Here is a 19084-nt window from a genome sequence, read left to right as displayed (position 1 = left end):
ACTTGGTTCTGCACTTTTATTTGGATTTACACCTAGGCGATATCTGATCTTCCTTTTTGCTTCAATCGGCATGGATACACTTTGATCAATTTTCCTTTTTTTTTTTGCTTGTTTCATATTTTGCTAGCTTATATTTTTTCGGTGATGGTTGTTTTTTTGTTTCTTTATTCAAACTAGTTGGAGAATCTGCACCCCTTCCCAAGCCTCGAAAGATTAACTCGAGTAGACTTAGCGCTTCGGAATCTCTGAAGATACCTAAGCATAAAGTAACTCCGCCCTTGGCACCGCCTAGAACTTTAAGCATAAAACGCGATAACGCAAATGTTTTATTACACAAACGTATAAATTCCAAACACGTTAATAAAATATGCTGTAGCACTTCAGTTCTCGATGATTCGTTTTCATTGAATGAATATAGTATTGCTACACTTGAGCCAGAAAGGATATGTTCAAAATCGAAAGACGACTGTGCATCTTTCAATGAAGATCAGATAAATCAGAAGAAGGTACCAGAAACTATTAACAATATTACAGCCAAAGATGATACGTCTTTAAAATCAAGTCGATATTCAAATTATGAAGTAAAAAGCAACTTTAATATACAAAATTTTGTGAAACTAATTGATTCAGAAGAAGAAGCTTATTCGAAATCCAAAGGAAAATTTTTGAGTGAAGATAAATTTAGTCGGGAGAAAAAAATACTAGATATTGCAGATAACATAGAAAATCGTGAATCATTAAATTTGAACCTATATTTAAGGAATAAAAAACCTACCGTGCTTGATTCCATAGAGTTAAATGTATCTCCAGCGAAATCGTTATCATCTAAATGCAATATTATTTCCAAAAAAGATGAAAATAATTCTTTAGAACAAGATAACAAAATAAAATCCGAAAATATTGATTCATGTAATGAAAATAAGAACCAACGTGATAATTCTCGGATGACATTGGACGATAGCTCTCTAAAAAAGAGTGTGATCAAACTGGATCGTATGACTGAACCGAGAAGCGAACGACTGAAACTGTTGCATCCAAAAGATGTGACGTGCGGCGCAGGGGAGAAAAACGATTCTGAGAAAGACAAAAAGATGTGCACGGTAATCTCCACCATACCAAAATGCGAGCGTCTTGATGCTATAAGAGAAGACAGTGCTTTAAATAATATCACAAAACGTGTCGTTACGGAAAATATCGATCAACTATGCGAGAAACGTCAAAATTATCACAGCGAAGAATCAAGCGGCGTGAGGAATGCTAAACGGACGAGGATGGTTCGGAGCCAATCTAAGTCGGATGACTTCGAGATGGATATTTTGAAGAGACAGAGACGATATCTCACTTTGCCTCCGGAGGATATCGCGCACGCTTTGAACCTCAACGTTCCCGCACGAAATCCCACATCTTTCGGTATTACAGAAAAGAACTGGGAACAAATTGTGACGGGACATTGCACTGGTCATGCAAGAAATACGGATATAGATAAGGGAGAGTCGTATATATATGGTGAATTAATTACAGGTGCATGTTGTACTACTAACTTCTATTTTTACTCTCATTGTCCCTCCTGCAGATTTTTAATTATTTCAGTCTCATGTCTTATTACAGCATCTTCAAATGTATATGTACAGGAGAGGATAGCTAAAGTCCATATTATGACGATCTGTCTTTTGAAATATCTTAGCGAGAAGTGTTGAAGCAAAAGCCTAAAACATTTTTTTATACAAAAGTCCTATCAGAATATTAGGTAACGACATTTGTGTATCCTTGTCCTTGTCAAGGTCACGCTAAGATTATCTTAATTTTTTTTAGATAAGAATTTTTATTTTTATTGCGTGGCTTTTTTATTGCGTATTCTTGCATCTTTTAGTTCTTATGAAATTCATGATAAGAAACCGCTCTTTAGCACATCACTTTCGGATAAAGAAAATGAGTTCATTGCGAGAAAACAACAATGTACATGTATAAAAAAGTCAGTTTTGTTTAAAATTAAAATTGTGACTTGTCAAGATAACTTGTAGTGTATAATGAAAAGACTATAATTTAGAAAGTTAGATAGTATTTCTAAAATCATGTTTTATTCTAAAATTATCAACATTAAAAATTATTAACATTGATTATTATTAATATCTTAATACTAAAAGATCATCTAACATTTAGAAAGCTATGCCGGATATAATTTATGTTTTAGTCTATTTATAATTCTTTATTTCTACTTTAAAGCTTTTTGTCCATCTTGTTTATAGATTAAACGGTTATTTTTTTTTTAAATAATATAGAGAGGAGAAAAGAAAAAAGAAAAAAGAGTAGGGGAGACCGGGGCTAAACAGTCCGTTTTTTTTCGGTGCCGATTTTTAACAAGAAAATAAATAATTGTAGTTAAATGTGGTATACCACTGTAAAGAGTGAACCTTTAGCTACAAAATTTATATAGGAAATTTTTGTCTACGTCGCTTTGTTTAACCGGTATAGAGCAAAAACGACAACGGTGGAAAAATTGAAATTTCAAAAATGCCGGGGTATAACAGTCTGCACTGCATTTTCAATACATATACGTACATCTTTTCCTAAAAAATAATAGGATACATGCAATAATTGTTTTTTAAGAGAAAAATATAAAAATTTATTTAAAATTTTTATGCGAAACATTATTAAAAAATAGTTACGAGGGTTCCTCTTTCCGCAGAAGTCACTCGCCCGACTTGTTTCACTTCTCGACGTCCGATGACTCTATTCGGTGTCTGAACGGTTGTAATTCCCGTCTCATCCATATTCCATATGCAGTGAGCCCGAAAATGCCTTGGAAATGCACCCGGACTGCTTACTGACCGTTTAGCCCCAAACACAAGTTTCAGGTTTGATCGCCCACGAAATATTAGACATCAACGATAATGAAAAAACTACACTGGATTCGTGTTCAGCATCCATTACTCTTTATAATCACGTACCTCGAGATTTGGAGAGCAAATATTATTGCAGATATTACAAAATTTCCACGCGCAGAAAATGTAACTTTCACCTTTCGAAAACACGTTTGCCTTCGTAAAAATCATAACACGGCAGGTAACCTGCCGAAACTCCGTTGGTCACATGGGTACTATAAGCAGCGTTTACAATGTTAATAGCGAGTTCGCACAATATACAGGTTCCGAGATATTTGATTAGACGTATTTACCCCGTAGACGTTTTAGCCCCGGTCTCCCCTATAACAAAACATTTCTTTTATCAATATCTGATTTTATTTGAAGACTGAAAGTGTTAATATATCACGCAAGTAATATTTTTAAATAATTTGTAATTGCCTTACAATCTAAAAATATCAATAGTAAGATTATGTATAAAATGATCTATATACGATCTATATTTTATATTTAAATATTTTTACGAGTATATATAAGCAATATTCGTTTATAGGAGGTGATGGTTACTTGCATGCATGAAATATTTTTTGTAAATATGTATTTAATCAATGTTAAGGTGATGCTGGAGCCGTCTGTATAACCGACAAAATTACCGTTTTCTATGTTATCAACCTATATCTGTCCTTGTATAGACAAGGATATAGACAAGGATAGCGTCTACATTGCATGCACACATACGCACGAATCGTCATATACACTATAGGGGGAAGTGGGGCACATTGATACGATTTTTTTCAAGAGTTAAATAAATAACTTTGCAGATAGATTAAGATAAATGTAATAGGTTAAATTTAAAGGCTTGTCCTTCTACTTACGTTTTGATTGCCTTTTTGCTGTAGGTTAATAATAAGAAATGTTATAACATTTTTTGTAAAAAATGAGATTTGTATCAATGTGCCTCATATGCGGGGTACAATGATACGGGCATGGGGCACTGATTCTCAGTGATCTATATTAATATTATTCAGAAATAAATTGGATTATTATTAAAACAAGCTATGTTTATTGTATATAGAGATATAGAGATATTTATTTATACGGAATTAACAATTTTACGGCATCTTCATCAATATAGACCCTATCGGTCTTTTTTTGGTACGTTCTTACCATTTTCGTCTAAAATAAAATAAAAATATCTTACTTAATACTATAAACTACATAGATACATATTGATATGTATCAAAGTGCTCCACGAGTCAGTGTACGAATGTGCCCCACAGCGTCATACATAATAAAATATATTCTCAGCCGAAAATAATACAAAGTCATGTCAATATTTTCGACAAATTAGTAAGAGATATACTGTTTCTTACTTTTGACGAAATATTTATTTAGTATTAATCAGATTAATGTGAAAAATCACGCTTCAAAGACTTTTGAAAATATTTACCTGAGAGTACGCAAAACACGTTTATACCTGTCATTCATCAAGTGGCTACTGCTCGCGTACAAAATTTGGTTAGGTTATTCGTGTATCATAACGCCATATATGCATGAATACGTGACCTTCTTAGATGTTTCTCATGCAGAGATATGATGACTGTATCAATGTTCCCCATGTATCAATGTGCCCCACTTCCCCCTACTCTTATATTAGACTTCTAATCTCGATTTGGAGGGTTCATCGATGTTTTTCTTGTTGTGCAATTCAGGGAAACTCGTTTTCACGTTCGTATCAATGGTATATCTTTTATATGAAGCACATCTTGTGATGAGCTGACAGCAATCGCTGTAACTTGAGACGCCATATTAGGATAAAAGTAGGTAAGGAAATCATTGATGTATGTACTGCAATTCTGGAAAAGGATTTTTAATTCTGTTAAATTAATACGACGCTACGTGACAACAAAGAAATGTCGGTGAAACAGACGACTCCAGCATCACCTTAATATCAGATAAAAGAGGATTCTTGCTTTACTTGTTATCTTATCTTACTTGAAAATATATTATTAGAAACATAGACGTGTATAATAGACTGAACATTGTCATTGGAGAGCTGTAGACACCCAGAGAGCACAAAGATGTCTAAAAAATGACTAAAAAATGACAATTTTTCGGCACAAGTATCTTTTCGTTAAAGCTTAAAGTCGACTAAAAGATGACTAAAAGATGACTTATGTCCCCACTAAATGTCGTCTTATAGCCAAAACTTATAAGATGACTAAAAGACATCCGATATTAGACATCTTTTAGTCATCTTTAGCCTAACCGAAAAGGCTATAAAAAGACATTTTTTCGTCATTTTTTAGTTTTATGTGCTGTCTGGGAAAGATTTAACCTTTCGTGGTCACAGGGAGTCAGTATGACCTCAAAAATTTTTTGAAGCAGAATTACACTAACTCCAAACGTTGAAACGGGTCTTGTGGTGCCATTTATCGAAAATTGACATTTCTTACGTTTCTGACAGTTCGTTAGGCTCGGAGAGAATTGCTTGTTCATTTTTTTTTTCGAAAATTATCCACTTCGTATTGTACAAAATAAGTATATTTTTTGAAACGTACACTGTCGTACTATTTTTTTCCAAAAAGTGTTACATCTCATGGGTACAGTCATAAATTTTTAGCCAAAAATATCAATAATTTAAAAAGTTACAAATTTTTAAGTAAAAAGTTATTTTTTATGTACTTTAACTGCGATTTTTTTTCAATATGTTAATATTAAATAATTAACAAAATTAATATTACGGCAGGTTTAACAACATTTCAAGAAGAATCAGTAATTTTTTCAAGTAAAAATAATGAAAACTGTAAAAATGGTAGCCGATTTTAAAGTCGCTGGGGTCATTTTGACCCCGGTGTGACTATTACGAAACTGTAGATAAGTGTGACCACGAAGGGTTAAAGAACAGAGATATATGCTTACTAGGATACTTTTCTTGTCTCCTCACTTTTCCTTCTCCCCACCAATTACACAATTAGACAAGGAAAGCATCCCAATAAGCATATCTCTGTCCTTTAGATCTTGCCTACAGCCTAGAGCTCTTCAATAGCAATGTTCAGTCTAATATATACGTCTATAATTATAAATATTAGATTGGCCAATAAGTCTGTATGGTTTTTACATGTATAAATAAAAGACGATTTTTTTCATGGAAGACAATACCTTTATTCAACGATATATTGGTCGTTTTGATCCACTATCTTTTGCCACCTTACGGGAAGCTTCATAATTCCTTACTCAAAGAATTTCTTGTCTTTCTTGACGAAAAACTGTTACAAGTGCCGTTTGATGGCTTCCTCAGAAACGAAGCGCTGTCCATTCAAAGAATTCTAAAGAAAGCGAAAGAGAGGTGATAATCTGAAGGAGTAAAGTCTGGTGAATATGGAGGATGCGGTAAGACATCCCAGCCCAGCTCCAATAATTTTTCCCGAGTTTTCAATTATGTGTGTGGCCTGGCGTTGTCGTGATGAAAGACGATTCACCAATTCTGGACTCTTCTCGTGGATCGCTGCATTCAATTTGTCTAATTGGGCACAATATACATCCGAATTTACCGCCATTGTCGCTGTCGATTTCAACTGGCTGGCCTGAGCGTGGTGCGTCTTAGATAAAAAAAACCTTCAGAACGAAATCTCGCAAACCACTTCGGCATGTGCGTTCTTTCACGGCATCCTCGCCATACACTGCACATATCTCTTTACATGTTTGCGCCGTATTATTGCCTTTTATAAAATAAAAAAACATAATATGTCGAAAATGTTCGTTTCGATTATTCATCTTTCAAATGATGCCAATAATGCAAAACACATCCAATCGTTCTTTTTTTTTAATATTGCCACGTTGAAATATCGCCTATCGAACAATTATGCGCTTCTAAGATTTGAACTGACGTTAGTCACGCTCAGATGAGCGCCTAAGCCATCTATCGGCAAAAAACCGTACGGACTTATTGGCTAACCCGATATATGTAAAGTCATTGTTATCTATGTCACATAAGCATTTTTAATTTTTTTCGATTTATATATTACATTTTCATATCTTATCTATTATGCTTTATTTAATATTTACTATTCTATGAACAATATATTAAATTACTGTAATTACCAATTTTTTAAAAATTACTAATCAAACTATCTTAAAATGAATTAAAATTTCAAGCTTTTTCACTTTTCCATTTTTTTTATTTGTTTTTTTTATAATTATCACATCTTTTTACAGGGCTTATAAAATAACTCTAAATTTGTTTTTCATTTTCTTTAGCATTGCTTGCTCTAGAATCAAGATTAAGATCGTAATACATTTATTCGCGCGAATAATCTTAAAAGGCTCAAATGATTAAAAATCAAACGTAAAAACCTGGCACAAAGCCGTAACAAGGTGTTTGTGTTAAGTTATTTAATAAACAATTAATTTACAAATGTTCCGACCTATATCTGGCCATCCTCAGTGTGATTAACAAAACTTTAACGCAATAGACACATGAAACGCAATATATACAGATGTTTAAGGGGATGCTGAAGTGACGGCTGAACTTCCTCGATGTCGATAATGTCAACATTTCTAATTTTGTTTTCCCTATATCTGTCTTTGTCTAACGAAATGACATCTGTCCTTGTTCAATTGCTGCGCCATTTCTCGCTACACGTAATACTATTCATCATATCAACCTGCATGTGCTTTTGCATTTATAAAAGTTGGATACATATAACTTTTTGCTTTCTCATAGAGGAAGCTTTGTTTTCGTAAATTCGTATATGAACCTTTGATTGTGTATAAAGTTGGCTCTAATCAACCAAATTTAAAAGAATTATATATAAAATAGGGGTAGAAGAAATCAAAGAAAAGACTGTTTTTTGAGTTTTTGATGTTAATATGTTCAGAGTGTTCTAAAACGTCGAAATATTGCATTAAAAATAAGTGTGCAAGTAGAAACCTGCACATTGCTTCCTTATAGTTTTTAAGTGTGCAAGTAGAAACCTTCGCTCACAAAGCTCCTCTATGAGGAAGCTTTTATTTTATTCGATGTATAATTATTAGTATTTATTTGTTTTGGCTACCTCATAGAGGAAGCTTTGTGAGCGAAGGTTTCTACTTGCACACTTAAAAACTATAAGGAAGCAATGTGCAGGTTAGGTTTCTACTTGCACACTTAAAAACTATGAGGAAGCAATGTGCAAGTTTCTACTTGCACACTTAAAAACTATGAGGAAGCAATGTGCAAGTTTCTAATACTTGCACAATTAAAAACTATGAGGAAGCAATGTGCAAGTTTCTACTTGCACACTTAAAAGCAATGTGCAAGTTTCTACTTGCACACTTAAAAGCTACGAGAAAGCAATGTGCAAGTTTCTACTTAAAAGCTATGAAAAAGCAATGTGCAATTTTCTACTTGCACACTTTTTTATTATCCTAAAACATCATTTTTTGAAGTCTCAATTATTGAGACTTGAGATGTTCTAACTGTCCCCCTTAGAAAGAGATGAATAGTGAGTAAACTAAGGTTTAAAGTTAACCGACGTTTGTAAAATCACGACAATAGATTTCCTCGTGTACTACAATTTTTTCTTATAGATTAATATCTTCTTAAAGTATTAATATCTTCTTAAAATGACATTTATTATGTGAACCTAGCTTCGTATATAATTATCGTATATAATCATTGGAGGCATTCAGGAGCGCAACCGCTCACTGAGCGCTCAATGAAATTTCGGAGAATTCGTACATACATAGAAGCTTTATAAAACTGGGTCTAATCAACCTGCAAATCTTACATTTATATATGAAATAGAGGTAGAAAAGACTGAAGAATATAATAGAATTAGAAAAATTGCCAATAATTAATACTAAATTGTCAAAAAATATCAATTTATGAAAAGTCTCAATTGTTGAGACTTGAGATGTAGCCCTTAAAGGTTAAAATTTTAAAATATTGGCAATTTCTCTAATTCTATTATATTCTTCAGTCTTTTCTACCCCTATTTCATATATAATTGGTTAAGATTTGGTTGAGCAGTTCTGGAGTTATAGAAATTTCGGTAAATTTGGCACATACATACATACATACACACATACACACATACATACACACATGCCGATATTTTTTAAAATAGCGATTTTTCGACGTTTTAAAACATTCTGAACACATTGGCAGCGGCAACTAAAAAAAATTTTTTTTACGAAAACAGCTTCCTCTATGAGGATGCAAAATGTCCGTATGTATGTATGTATGTGTGTATGTGTGTATGTGCCAAATTTACCGAAATTTTTATAACTCCAAAACTAATCAACCAAATCTTAACGAATTATATATGAAATAGGGGTAGAAAAGACTGAATAATATAATAGAATTAATAAAAATGGTTAATAATAAAGAGGTTACCGATTTTTGTTAAAAAAAACAGCCAAGTTTACTGAAATTTCTATAACTCAAGAACTGATTAACCAAATTTTAAAGAATTATATATGAAATAGGGGTAGAAAAAATTGAAGAATATAATAGAATTAATAAAAATTGCTAATAATAAAGGGGTTATCGATTTCTGTTTAAAAAAATCTACGTGATTGCTCTAATTTCCGTAAATTTTGAGATATCAAGCTTAATTTTTTTTTATAGATAGAGTATCATTAAAGGTAGGTTAGTGTTGAATTTAGCAAAGATTGGTGAAGGGATTACCGATTTCTGGCTATTTTTAGAAATGTCCGTGGTTGTTCTAATTTCCGTAAATTTTGAAATATTGAGCTTAATTTTTTTTATAGATAGAGTATCATTAAAGGTAGGTTCGTGTGGAATTTGGCAATGATCGGTGAAGGGGTTACCAATTTTTGCCTTAAAAATGTACAAGTTATACATGTAATCTTATATACAAGGTATCATTAAAAAAAGGTTGTTTTGAATTTGACGAAGATTGGTGAAAGGGTTACTGCTTTCTGCCTAAAAAATGTATAGGGTAGACCGATGTGAATCGGATTACTAATTAGCACGATAAAATAGCTCGTTTGAAATAAAACACTAACAAAAACTGTCTTGAAACTTATATTGATCCGATTCGCCTCGATCTACCCTAAGTTATTTGATGGATAGAGTATCATTAAAGGAAGATTGTTATTTAATTTGGCGAGGATCGGTGAACCTGATAATGAAATGCATTCATTATCAGGAATGCATTTCTCTGCTTGTAGTAGAACATCATATTTTTCTTTTTTTTAAATATTACATATTTACATATTTAAAAAAAGTCCACCTCTAACAAAAAACAAAAAAAAATGGCCCAATATCTCAAAATTTGCGGAAATTAGAAAATCCACAGGCATTTATACTGTGGAAAAATTAAAACTTCAAAAAAAAAATGTATAAATTTTTATCAAAATGAGAATAAATAAAAGGACTGTACTACCTTACTTGAATGCCAAAATACAACGCAATACAGAATTAGAAAAAATAATTTAAAAGTAGCAAATTAGAAACTTGCACATTACTTCCGTGGAAGAATTAACTAACCGATTGAACAAAATAGAAATAAGAAATATCCACAATTAGTAGGGATCATTTTAGTAAAAACATTAATTATTTAATTAATTTTTGTAATAGTATAACAGATATTAGTATAATAGATATTAGTCGCAATAAAGCTTATCACAATAAAAAAAAATGTGCAAGTTTTCACTTGCTCACTTAAAAACTATGAGGAAGCAATGTGCAAGTTTTTTTCTAGACTTTTATCTTAGTTCTAATTGCACGATATTGTTCTGAAATGTTTTCCCTAAAGGTGCTGTAATCTCATTTTATATATATATTATAAACCGCAGTATTTTTGTATTAAGCAAATATGGTCGTCAGTGACAGCTCTATGTGCCAAAATTTTTAATTTTTTTTTTGTTTTTGATGTAAAATCGACTGCAGCACCCTCCATATTTGTGCGTACTTTAATTCCGTAAAAAAGTTTTTTCAATTCCGTAAAGCCAATTCAAAGTTTTGTGTGTCCAAAAAAATGTCGGTAATTACTGCCACTACAGCATCCCCTTAACAATAGTCGGAATTTAAAGAGTAAAATAGTTGAAGCGGTAAACCCTTTTGATGTTTGGTATGGGATGTCATGGTGACGATACTTATGGACCAGCGTAAACACTTGTCATAAATTCACTGGTCCATAAGTATCGTCACCATGACATCCCACACCGAACATCAAAAGGGTTTACCGCTTCAATTATTTTACTCTTTAAATTCCGACTACTATTAGACATCTGTATATTGCGTTCCATGCGTCGATTGCGTTAAAGTTTTGTTAATCACACCCCATACAGCACAAAATGTTTTCAAAAAATATTTTTGAATATTTCTGTAAAAATATTGCAAGAAACATTTTAAAATTGTTTTAGGAATATTTTAAAATGATTTAAAAACCTTCTGTGGTAACATTTTTAAGAATATTTTAAGAATCTTTTAAAAATATTTATAAAAATGTCCTTTTTTATTACCCAGACAATATTTTCTTAAATATTTGAAATATATTTTTGAAATATTAATTTAAATCTACATATTTTTATTGTTTTATAATCTCGTTCCAAAATATTTAAAAAATATTTTAAATTGATTTATTATTGGCTTTATAATCTTCTTTCAAATATTTTTGAAATATTATAAAATATTCTTAATTAAGAAAGATGCATGGTAGTGCATCTTTCCGTGATAGTTTGCAACGACGCCACTAAGCGGCGCATAATGGTAAGACTAACTCGTAAGTAAATTTCAGTTGAGGGCTAATATAAGCAGGCTTCCTGCGAAGCAAAATCATGACATCCACGATCCACGAGACATATCTTTGTCAGCAATACAACGCAAAGCTCACCCAACACTGCTGCAATGATATAGATATGCAAAATAATATTTTTCAAAGTAAGATGTAAAGTATATTGTGTGTAATGTATATTTTTTAAATATTAAAAAAATCTTTCAAACGTGAAACAATTATTGCTGATTGGGTTAAACATGTTTTATTTTTCGAAGCAATATTTCTGAAAGATTTTACAAATATTATTGAATATATTTATTTGCAATCTTTTAAAAATATTTTCGAAAATATTTTTCTGACATAATCTGGCAGACATAAAAACATTTAAAAAATATTTTTGTGAATTATTTTAATCTTTCTAAAAAATATTTAAAAAATATTTAAAAAATATTTTGTGCTGTATGGGACTAAAGATGGCTAGATAATGGGCCGAAACGTTTGTAAATTAATTGTTTATTAAATAACTTAACACGAACACCTTGTTACGGCTTTATGTCCGGTTTTTGTACATTTATTTGATTTATGTATGCATTTACAATCTTTTTCAGACTAAAATAAAAATTTTCGCAATGTTTAACTTACTTTTCGTTCTGTTCACATATACCAGCAGTTTATCAGGATATCCCATCCGAGACTGATATCTTGCTGCAAAAAGTATCGAATACTTTATCATTGGTACTACCAACTTCATCGTCCCTGGTACCAGAACCATCATTACCTCTCGAGACAAGCTATACAACTACATCCATGCAAACAAATGTTGCTGTTCCCAATGGTTCCGTAATTGAGTTAGAACCTATTGAGACAAAGAACGAGTCCAACGAGCTCTACAGATCATGTATCGATTTTTCGGTAAAAAATGGCTTGAGTGCCAGCACACCGAATATAACTACGGCAAACTTACAGCAAGATACTTCCGATTACGTATCGGCGATGGGCGAAGACTTGTCAATCAGTGACTGGGAGTATCAGCTTCCAGCCCCACCGAGCGCCTTCCGCGATTCGCATTCACCTATCTTCGATGATTACGATACAGTCACGCTGGGATCGGTGGAAGCTTTCAAGGAGCCGATCGCGAGTCCAATTGTAGAGCTGACGGATACGATAGATAGTAGCAATAAGAACTCCAAATCGACAAAGAATTTATCGAATAATGTTGAAGTAAATTGTGATCAAGAAGCTTTGAAAGAAAAAATGGACCTCGCGTCTAAAACAGAAATCGATATTAAGCAAAAACCAAGCAAACTTATTGTTAAGCAAGCGCTCACTTCTTCACAAAAGTCAGAGACTGATTCGGATTTACAAAAACAGATGCTCTCAGAGCTGGAGAACAAGATAGAAACCGGTACATTGGCACAGATTGTCAATAAAGATTTTGATCGAAGAAATATAGACAGCTTATCCGCACCGGAGCTGGCACCCGTGGACAACACTCTATCTAACTTTATTATTACTACTTACACCAGACAAAAGAGTCTGGATATTTTCGAAGAGCTCGAGGAATCCAGCGATTGTACAAGAAATTCGGAAGATAAGTTTATCAAAACATTTGCTACGCTATCAAGAAATAACACCGGTGCATGTAATTATGATAAGAGGAGTGCAACAAGGAACACATATTTAATTAATAATCTATCGCACAACAGGAAAGCAACAAATAAATCCGAAGAACTGAATGCGAATAACGTTGACTATAAAATAGAGCCAAAGATTCGTGACCAGAATGAACTGCATTACAAGTGGCAGTCTTTCAACGCGACCAATGATAAGACTAATATCCAGCGATCCAAGAGTTACATATCAATGTCTAATAAAACTAAGTATCAGAAAGAAGCACAAGGAATCAATATGAGGAAACACGAGCCACAAATTGAATCAGAGATTACTGGTATGAAGAAATCTACGAGCATTACGGATTTGAATGTTGAAACATTAAGAGATAATTGCGTGAAATTCTCACAATGGAGAGACAACATACTGAAGAATCAGGAGGAACCTACCAAAGAGAAGCAATTACAATCGTTGCAGGTAATTTAGAATTATAAAATGACTATTGTAAGCTATAATAGAGGAAGTGCGGGTATTGTGGGATACCCTGAACCTTTTTTAAGATAACTTGAAAATTAGGAGAATTGTCCCTATTGTCGCCCTTATTCCTAATTCCGCTTCTACGATATTAAGTCTGTTACGTGTTGTATTCTCTCGGTAAGCAGTGGAAATAAACGCTCCTTTGAACGTTCTTTTGTTTTACTTCGGTCAAAACTGTGATATAATGCGTAGCATTGTAGATCATAGTTCGGATGAGGTTTTAAAGTTTTTCAAGAGATGTCTTGCAGTACAGTAAAAAGAGTATGTACATACCAAAAACATACCGATTTCTGTCATAAGAACATGTGATATATTGTGTCTAATTTCATTCCTAAATTAGAAATACACGTTGCTAACTATTACTGTGATGATTTAATTGGTATATGCCTCTTCTGTTATTTCCGCCCTCTAGGAGTGTTCCTTACATCGCTCATTTTTACCTGGTCTGCCTCTAGAATACCTCTAAAGCCTTCTCAGCCTTCTGTCAAATGAATAATGGAATCTTCTCTGAGAATAAATCGGCCAAGCGTGATGCTGACCATATCATCCCATTCTATAGTCCGTGACAAATCCTATGGACTTTCTTAATCACTAAAGGGGGATACTTCTGTTAGTCTTATGTATCCTATTTTGAGTTGTGTCTATTTCCAGCATGTATTGTGTGTCATAATTTTATTTTTAATAAAAATGTGTAAGGGTACAATATTAAGAACACATTTTTGTAATATCGTCAAATGTTACTCTTTTGTTTTCCTTCAGAAAAGACAATTCAGACTGCGTTTCAATATTCACTGCCAGTACTGAAAATCTATAATTTATGTCATGTATACTATAGATTTTCAGTACTGGCAGTGAATATCGAAATGCAACGTATATTAAACACTGAACACATATTTCATGTCATTGAAATCGCATTACGACAATCCTAGAATAGAATGATACAGTTTAGTTATATTTTTATAGAATTTCAATCAAAATTTTAGTTTTATAAAATAGCTGGGTACGATATTAGGCACAGTTTCCCTGATAAAAATAACTAAACTCAGTTTTCACTGAATTGTAATGCCAAATGTTTGTTATAACGTGTTCCTAACAAATTTCGTTTATTTATAGTAAATTTAATGTTATATCAATTTTTTTGAAGGTAGATTTTAAAAGAGTAATGTTGAACATGTCGAGAACACCTTATTAATCTTGCAATAACATTATTTTTCTCATTTTTCTTTTTTTTTCAACAATGTCATACAAATGTACGTAACATGTTTAAAACTTTTACTCATAATAATATATACTCATAATATGTACTCATTATATTACTCTTGAAAGAAAGAAACAAAAGAGTATAAAATGCAATACTTATAAAAAGTGACGAGTTATACAAACCCTACATTATCTGACATCACCATTTTTATTTTTTATTGTGTACATAATAGAAATGTACATCATATGGCACCTGATAAATAGACTATACTAAAATTCTACCTTAGTTTTACATGCAACAAAAAGCGACTAAGAATCTGTGAAGTAGATTGACTGCAAAATAAAAGTTTATAAACTGACCTTACGCAGTAAGCGATACACACTAAATCTCCAATTTCATGTATTAACTCTATGACACTTTGTACTACGCTGCCGCTTTATACGTTAAGTTAAAGTTAAGTTAAAGGTCCAGCAGCTAGTAATTCCACTGCTATACTCTAAGTTGTAACACTTAACAGGCTAAATATCGTGATTGTTTATAGTGCCCTACTATCTCACAAAACCCGCACTTTCTCTAAATTCAATTCATTGAATTACATTGAAAAAGATGTATTGAGTATGCGAAGAAATAAATAAATCGTGGAATTATGTAGGACATTTTTGCAGATATTACGCTATTTTATTTTATTATTATTTCTAATTACATCTTAAATAATAACACATTTAATGTTACGCTGCTATCATAATTGATTTTTATTAAAATGTATGCTTGGACATATATGTATATGTCCATTAAGGTGCATTAATTCGCTAGGTCATAATAGCCTGACTTATTGGCATAAAAAATGCAAGGTGAAATAAAAAGAAAGAACTACCCATACAGCACAAAATATTTTAAAAATATTTTTTAAATATTTTTTAGAAAGATTAAAATAATTCACAAAAATATTTTTAGAATGTTTCTATGTCTGCCAGATCATGTCAAAAAAATATTATAATAAGCAATAATTGTTTCACGTTTAAAAGATTTTTTTAATGTTTGAAAAATATACATCTTTACATTTTATCTTTACATCTTTGGAAAATATTATTTTGTATATTAATATTATCGCAGCAGTGTTGGATGAGCCTCACGTTGTATTGCTGGGAAAAATATGTCTTGCGAATGTCATGATTTTACTTCACCGAAGGTCTGCTTATATTAGCCGCCAAATAAAATTTACTTACGAGTTAGTCTTATCATTATGCGCCGCCTAGCGGCGTTGTTGCAAACTCGCTCGGAAAGATGCGGAACCATGCATCTTTCTTAATTAAGAATATTTTATAATATTTCAAAAATATTTAAAGAAAGATTATAAAACCAATAATAAATAAATTAAAAATATTTTTTTAATATTTTGGAACGAGATTATAAAACAATAAATATGTAGATTTGAATTAATATTTCAAAAATATATTTCAAATATTTAAGAAAATATTGTCTGAGTAATAAACAAGAAAATTTTTATAAATATTTTTAAAAGATTCTTAAAATATTCTTAAAAATGTTACCACAAAAGGTTCTTAAATCATTTTAAAATATGCATAAAACCATTTTTAAATATTTCTTGCAATACTTTTATAGAAATATTCAGCAATATTTTTTGATAACATTTTGTGCTGTATGGGTAGTTACTTTTTATTCTTCTTGTTATACATCAAGCAATACGGTAGTACCGCAACGCGAAGTATGTTGTACATACATTAAAAAATGTGACCATATTCACTACGGATATGTTCATGCCATTACGATGCGGTACTACATACTAAGCTTATCTGGGCCCATATTCTGTACACGCCTACCAACAACTATCAGTTTGATAAGTGTCGTTGCGCAGGTTTTTCATATCGTAAAAGCTGCACCGACACGGTTAACGACACCGACGACTGTCGGTAAGCGTGTTTAGCGTGTACAGAATTGGGCCCTTGAAGTGTTCACGTCAATTAAACTTTTGATTGAAATATTTTAAAAACTATATTTTATATACAAGGTGTCTCAGACTACCCGTATCACCCGATTTATTCGTAAACGCGACATTTTAGAGAAAAATGTTTCAGACAAAAGTTGTATGGTTTCAAGGGGTAGATAAGATGGTGTCATTGGTTTGACCTTGGATAGACGTTTGAAGTTCACATGAAGGTCACCTTCAATTTCTTGAGGTAGTTAGTCCGTGACAATACTGTCAAAAAGTTAATGATAGACAAATGACATATAGTATTTGGCTGGGATTGTCCGCGTTATGCATGTGTGTGTAAGAATCTCATATGTACATGTATATAGACACTAATGTGTGCTATTAGATTAGGTTCACTTCAAAGCTAACTTCAAAGGTTATAAGCTGTCATATGCGTCCACCGGTAGTATCAGGAATTGTGTACTTTAAGTATCAATTACTTCGAAACTAAACGGTCAAAGGTCTTGTATGTCTGTAAGTATATTTTTACAAGTCTCTTCTATCGTCTTCTTGTTTTTCATAAAAGTCGCAAGAGTAGTTTGATCGCTACAATTAGAAACATGATATCGGAAGCTGTTTTTGTACCTGTGATACATGTAACTTTGATTTCAATTATCTCAACTTCGATACGGTCAATTTTTTTCTAATTGCACAGGTATATAAATCGTGTTTACATTAATATACTGTTCAAATTTTATGAGGTTTCCAAGAAAATGAGTTTACGGACTAACTACCTTAAATAGAACCCTCCATATTGTTGTATATCGTTTGAAAGGGCATAGAATAAGAAAAATTTTGGCGCAAGTTAGAAGTCGATACGTTGATCCATTCAAAAATTATTTAGGTTCAAAAATAGGCTTTTTCGAACTTTGACCTAAATAACTCCCAAACGGGTTAACGTATCAACCTCTGGTTTACGCCAAAATTTTTTTTCTTTTATGGAATTGACTGGAATGCTTAAATTATTAATCATTTCCAAAATTAATTTTTTTCAATAGTATTTATTAATCAATAAAAAAATTATTAACAGACAATAAAATTAATTTTTTTCCCATGAAAATAAATATGTGGGGGTTTTCCAGGTCGCTGATGACTCAGTTTTTAATTCTTTAAATTTATTTTTTTTTATTTTTATCGTTAATCTACAATAAAAATATAGAATAATGATAAAAATGAAAATAAAAAATATTTAAAAAATTGAAAACTAAATCCACCAGAAACCTGGAAACCCCCCATATAGGGAAGACCGGGGCGAAGTCATCACCGGAACGGAGTCGTCATTGCAATTATCTCGAAATCTGTATGTTGTGTGCCAGATAGCACTGGACATCCCGAGGACGTCCGTTTTAAGTCCAATTTATGTCCGCACGTCCATGGACATAAAATGGACATTCAAGGGATGTCCGTTGTTGGTAATGAAACGGATGTCCTATTTGAAACATCCTGTGGATGTCTAATTTATGTTCACACTTGGATCTTATTTTTATGACTTTTAATTATTTATTGTTTTTAATATAAGTACATATACAGGGTGTCCCATTTTAAAAAACGCACCTTGATAATTCTTCAACGAAGCATTTTCAGCAAAAATGTTTCAGACAAAAGTTGTACGGTTTCGAGGGGCACATAAGATGGTGTCGTTGGTTTGATCTTGGATAGGCGTTTGAAGATTACATAAAGATCACCTTCAATTTCTTAAATAGAACCCCCCATATTGTAATATATCGTTTGATATATTACAATGAAAGGACATAAAATAAGAAAAATTTTGGCGCAAGTTAGAGGTCGATACGTTGACCCATTCAAAAGTTATTTAGGGTAAAAAATTGGCTTTTTCGAACTTTGACCCTAAATAACTCTTGAACGGATTAACGTATCGACCTCTGGTTTGTTCCAGAAATTTTCTTCTTTTATGCCCTTTCAAACAATATACTACCATATGGGGGGTTCCATTTGAAATTTTTGAGTTGGTGCTCCCTAAAGCACTAAAAAATTTTAATTAATATTTGTGAGTGGTTTCTATACGCTTGAAAAGGACCGAAATCTGCGGTCGAAACGTAGCGTTTTTTTATCAATAAAATTTGCCAGTTTGGTCAATCATAATATCTTTGCTAACTTTTAATTAAAATTTACAATTAAAAAGATGTCCAAA

At 32.2% G+C, this 19084-nt stretch overlaps 1 protein-coding gene across 12 annotated transcripts in view; it reads left to right on the top strand.

Moving 5' to 3' along the window:
- Positions 1–19084, top strand: part of LOC139781649 (uncharacterized) — a 173269-nt gene that overhangs the window by 97704 nt on the left and 56481 nt on the right. For 6 of the 12 annotated variants that reach the window (XM_071720513.1, XM_071720514.1, XM_071720509.1 and 3 more), the window contains 2 exons: positions 178–1521; positions 12258–13678. In XM_071720513.1, coding sequence (XP_071576614.1) covers positions 178–1521; positions 12258–13678 — 2765 coding nt within the window. The remainder of the gene's footprint in view (positions 1–177; positions 1522–12257; positions 13679–19084) is intronic. The other 6 variants (XM_071720510.1, XM_071720508.1, XM_071720519.1 and 3 more) reach the window with 4 other exon arrangements.

The sequence above is a fragment of the Temnothorax nylanderi genome, unplaced genomic scaffold (genome assembly GCF_030848795.1).
Source record: "Temnothorax nylanderi isolate EJ_2023f unplaced genomic scaffold, tnyl_v1.0 TNYL_tig0351_pilon, whole genome shotgun sequence".
Lineage (NCBI taxonomy): Eukaryota > Metazoa > Arthropoda > Insecta > Hymenoptera > Formicidae > Temnothorax > Temnothorax nylanderi.
The sequence above is the reverse complement of the archived record's forward strand: the minus strand, read 5'-3'. Positions and strand labels throughout refer to the sequence as shown.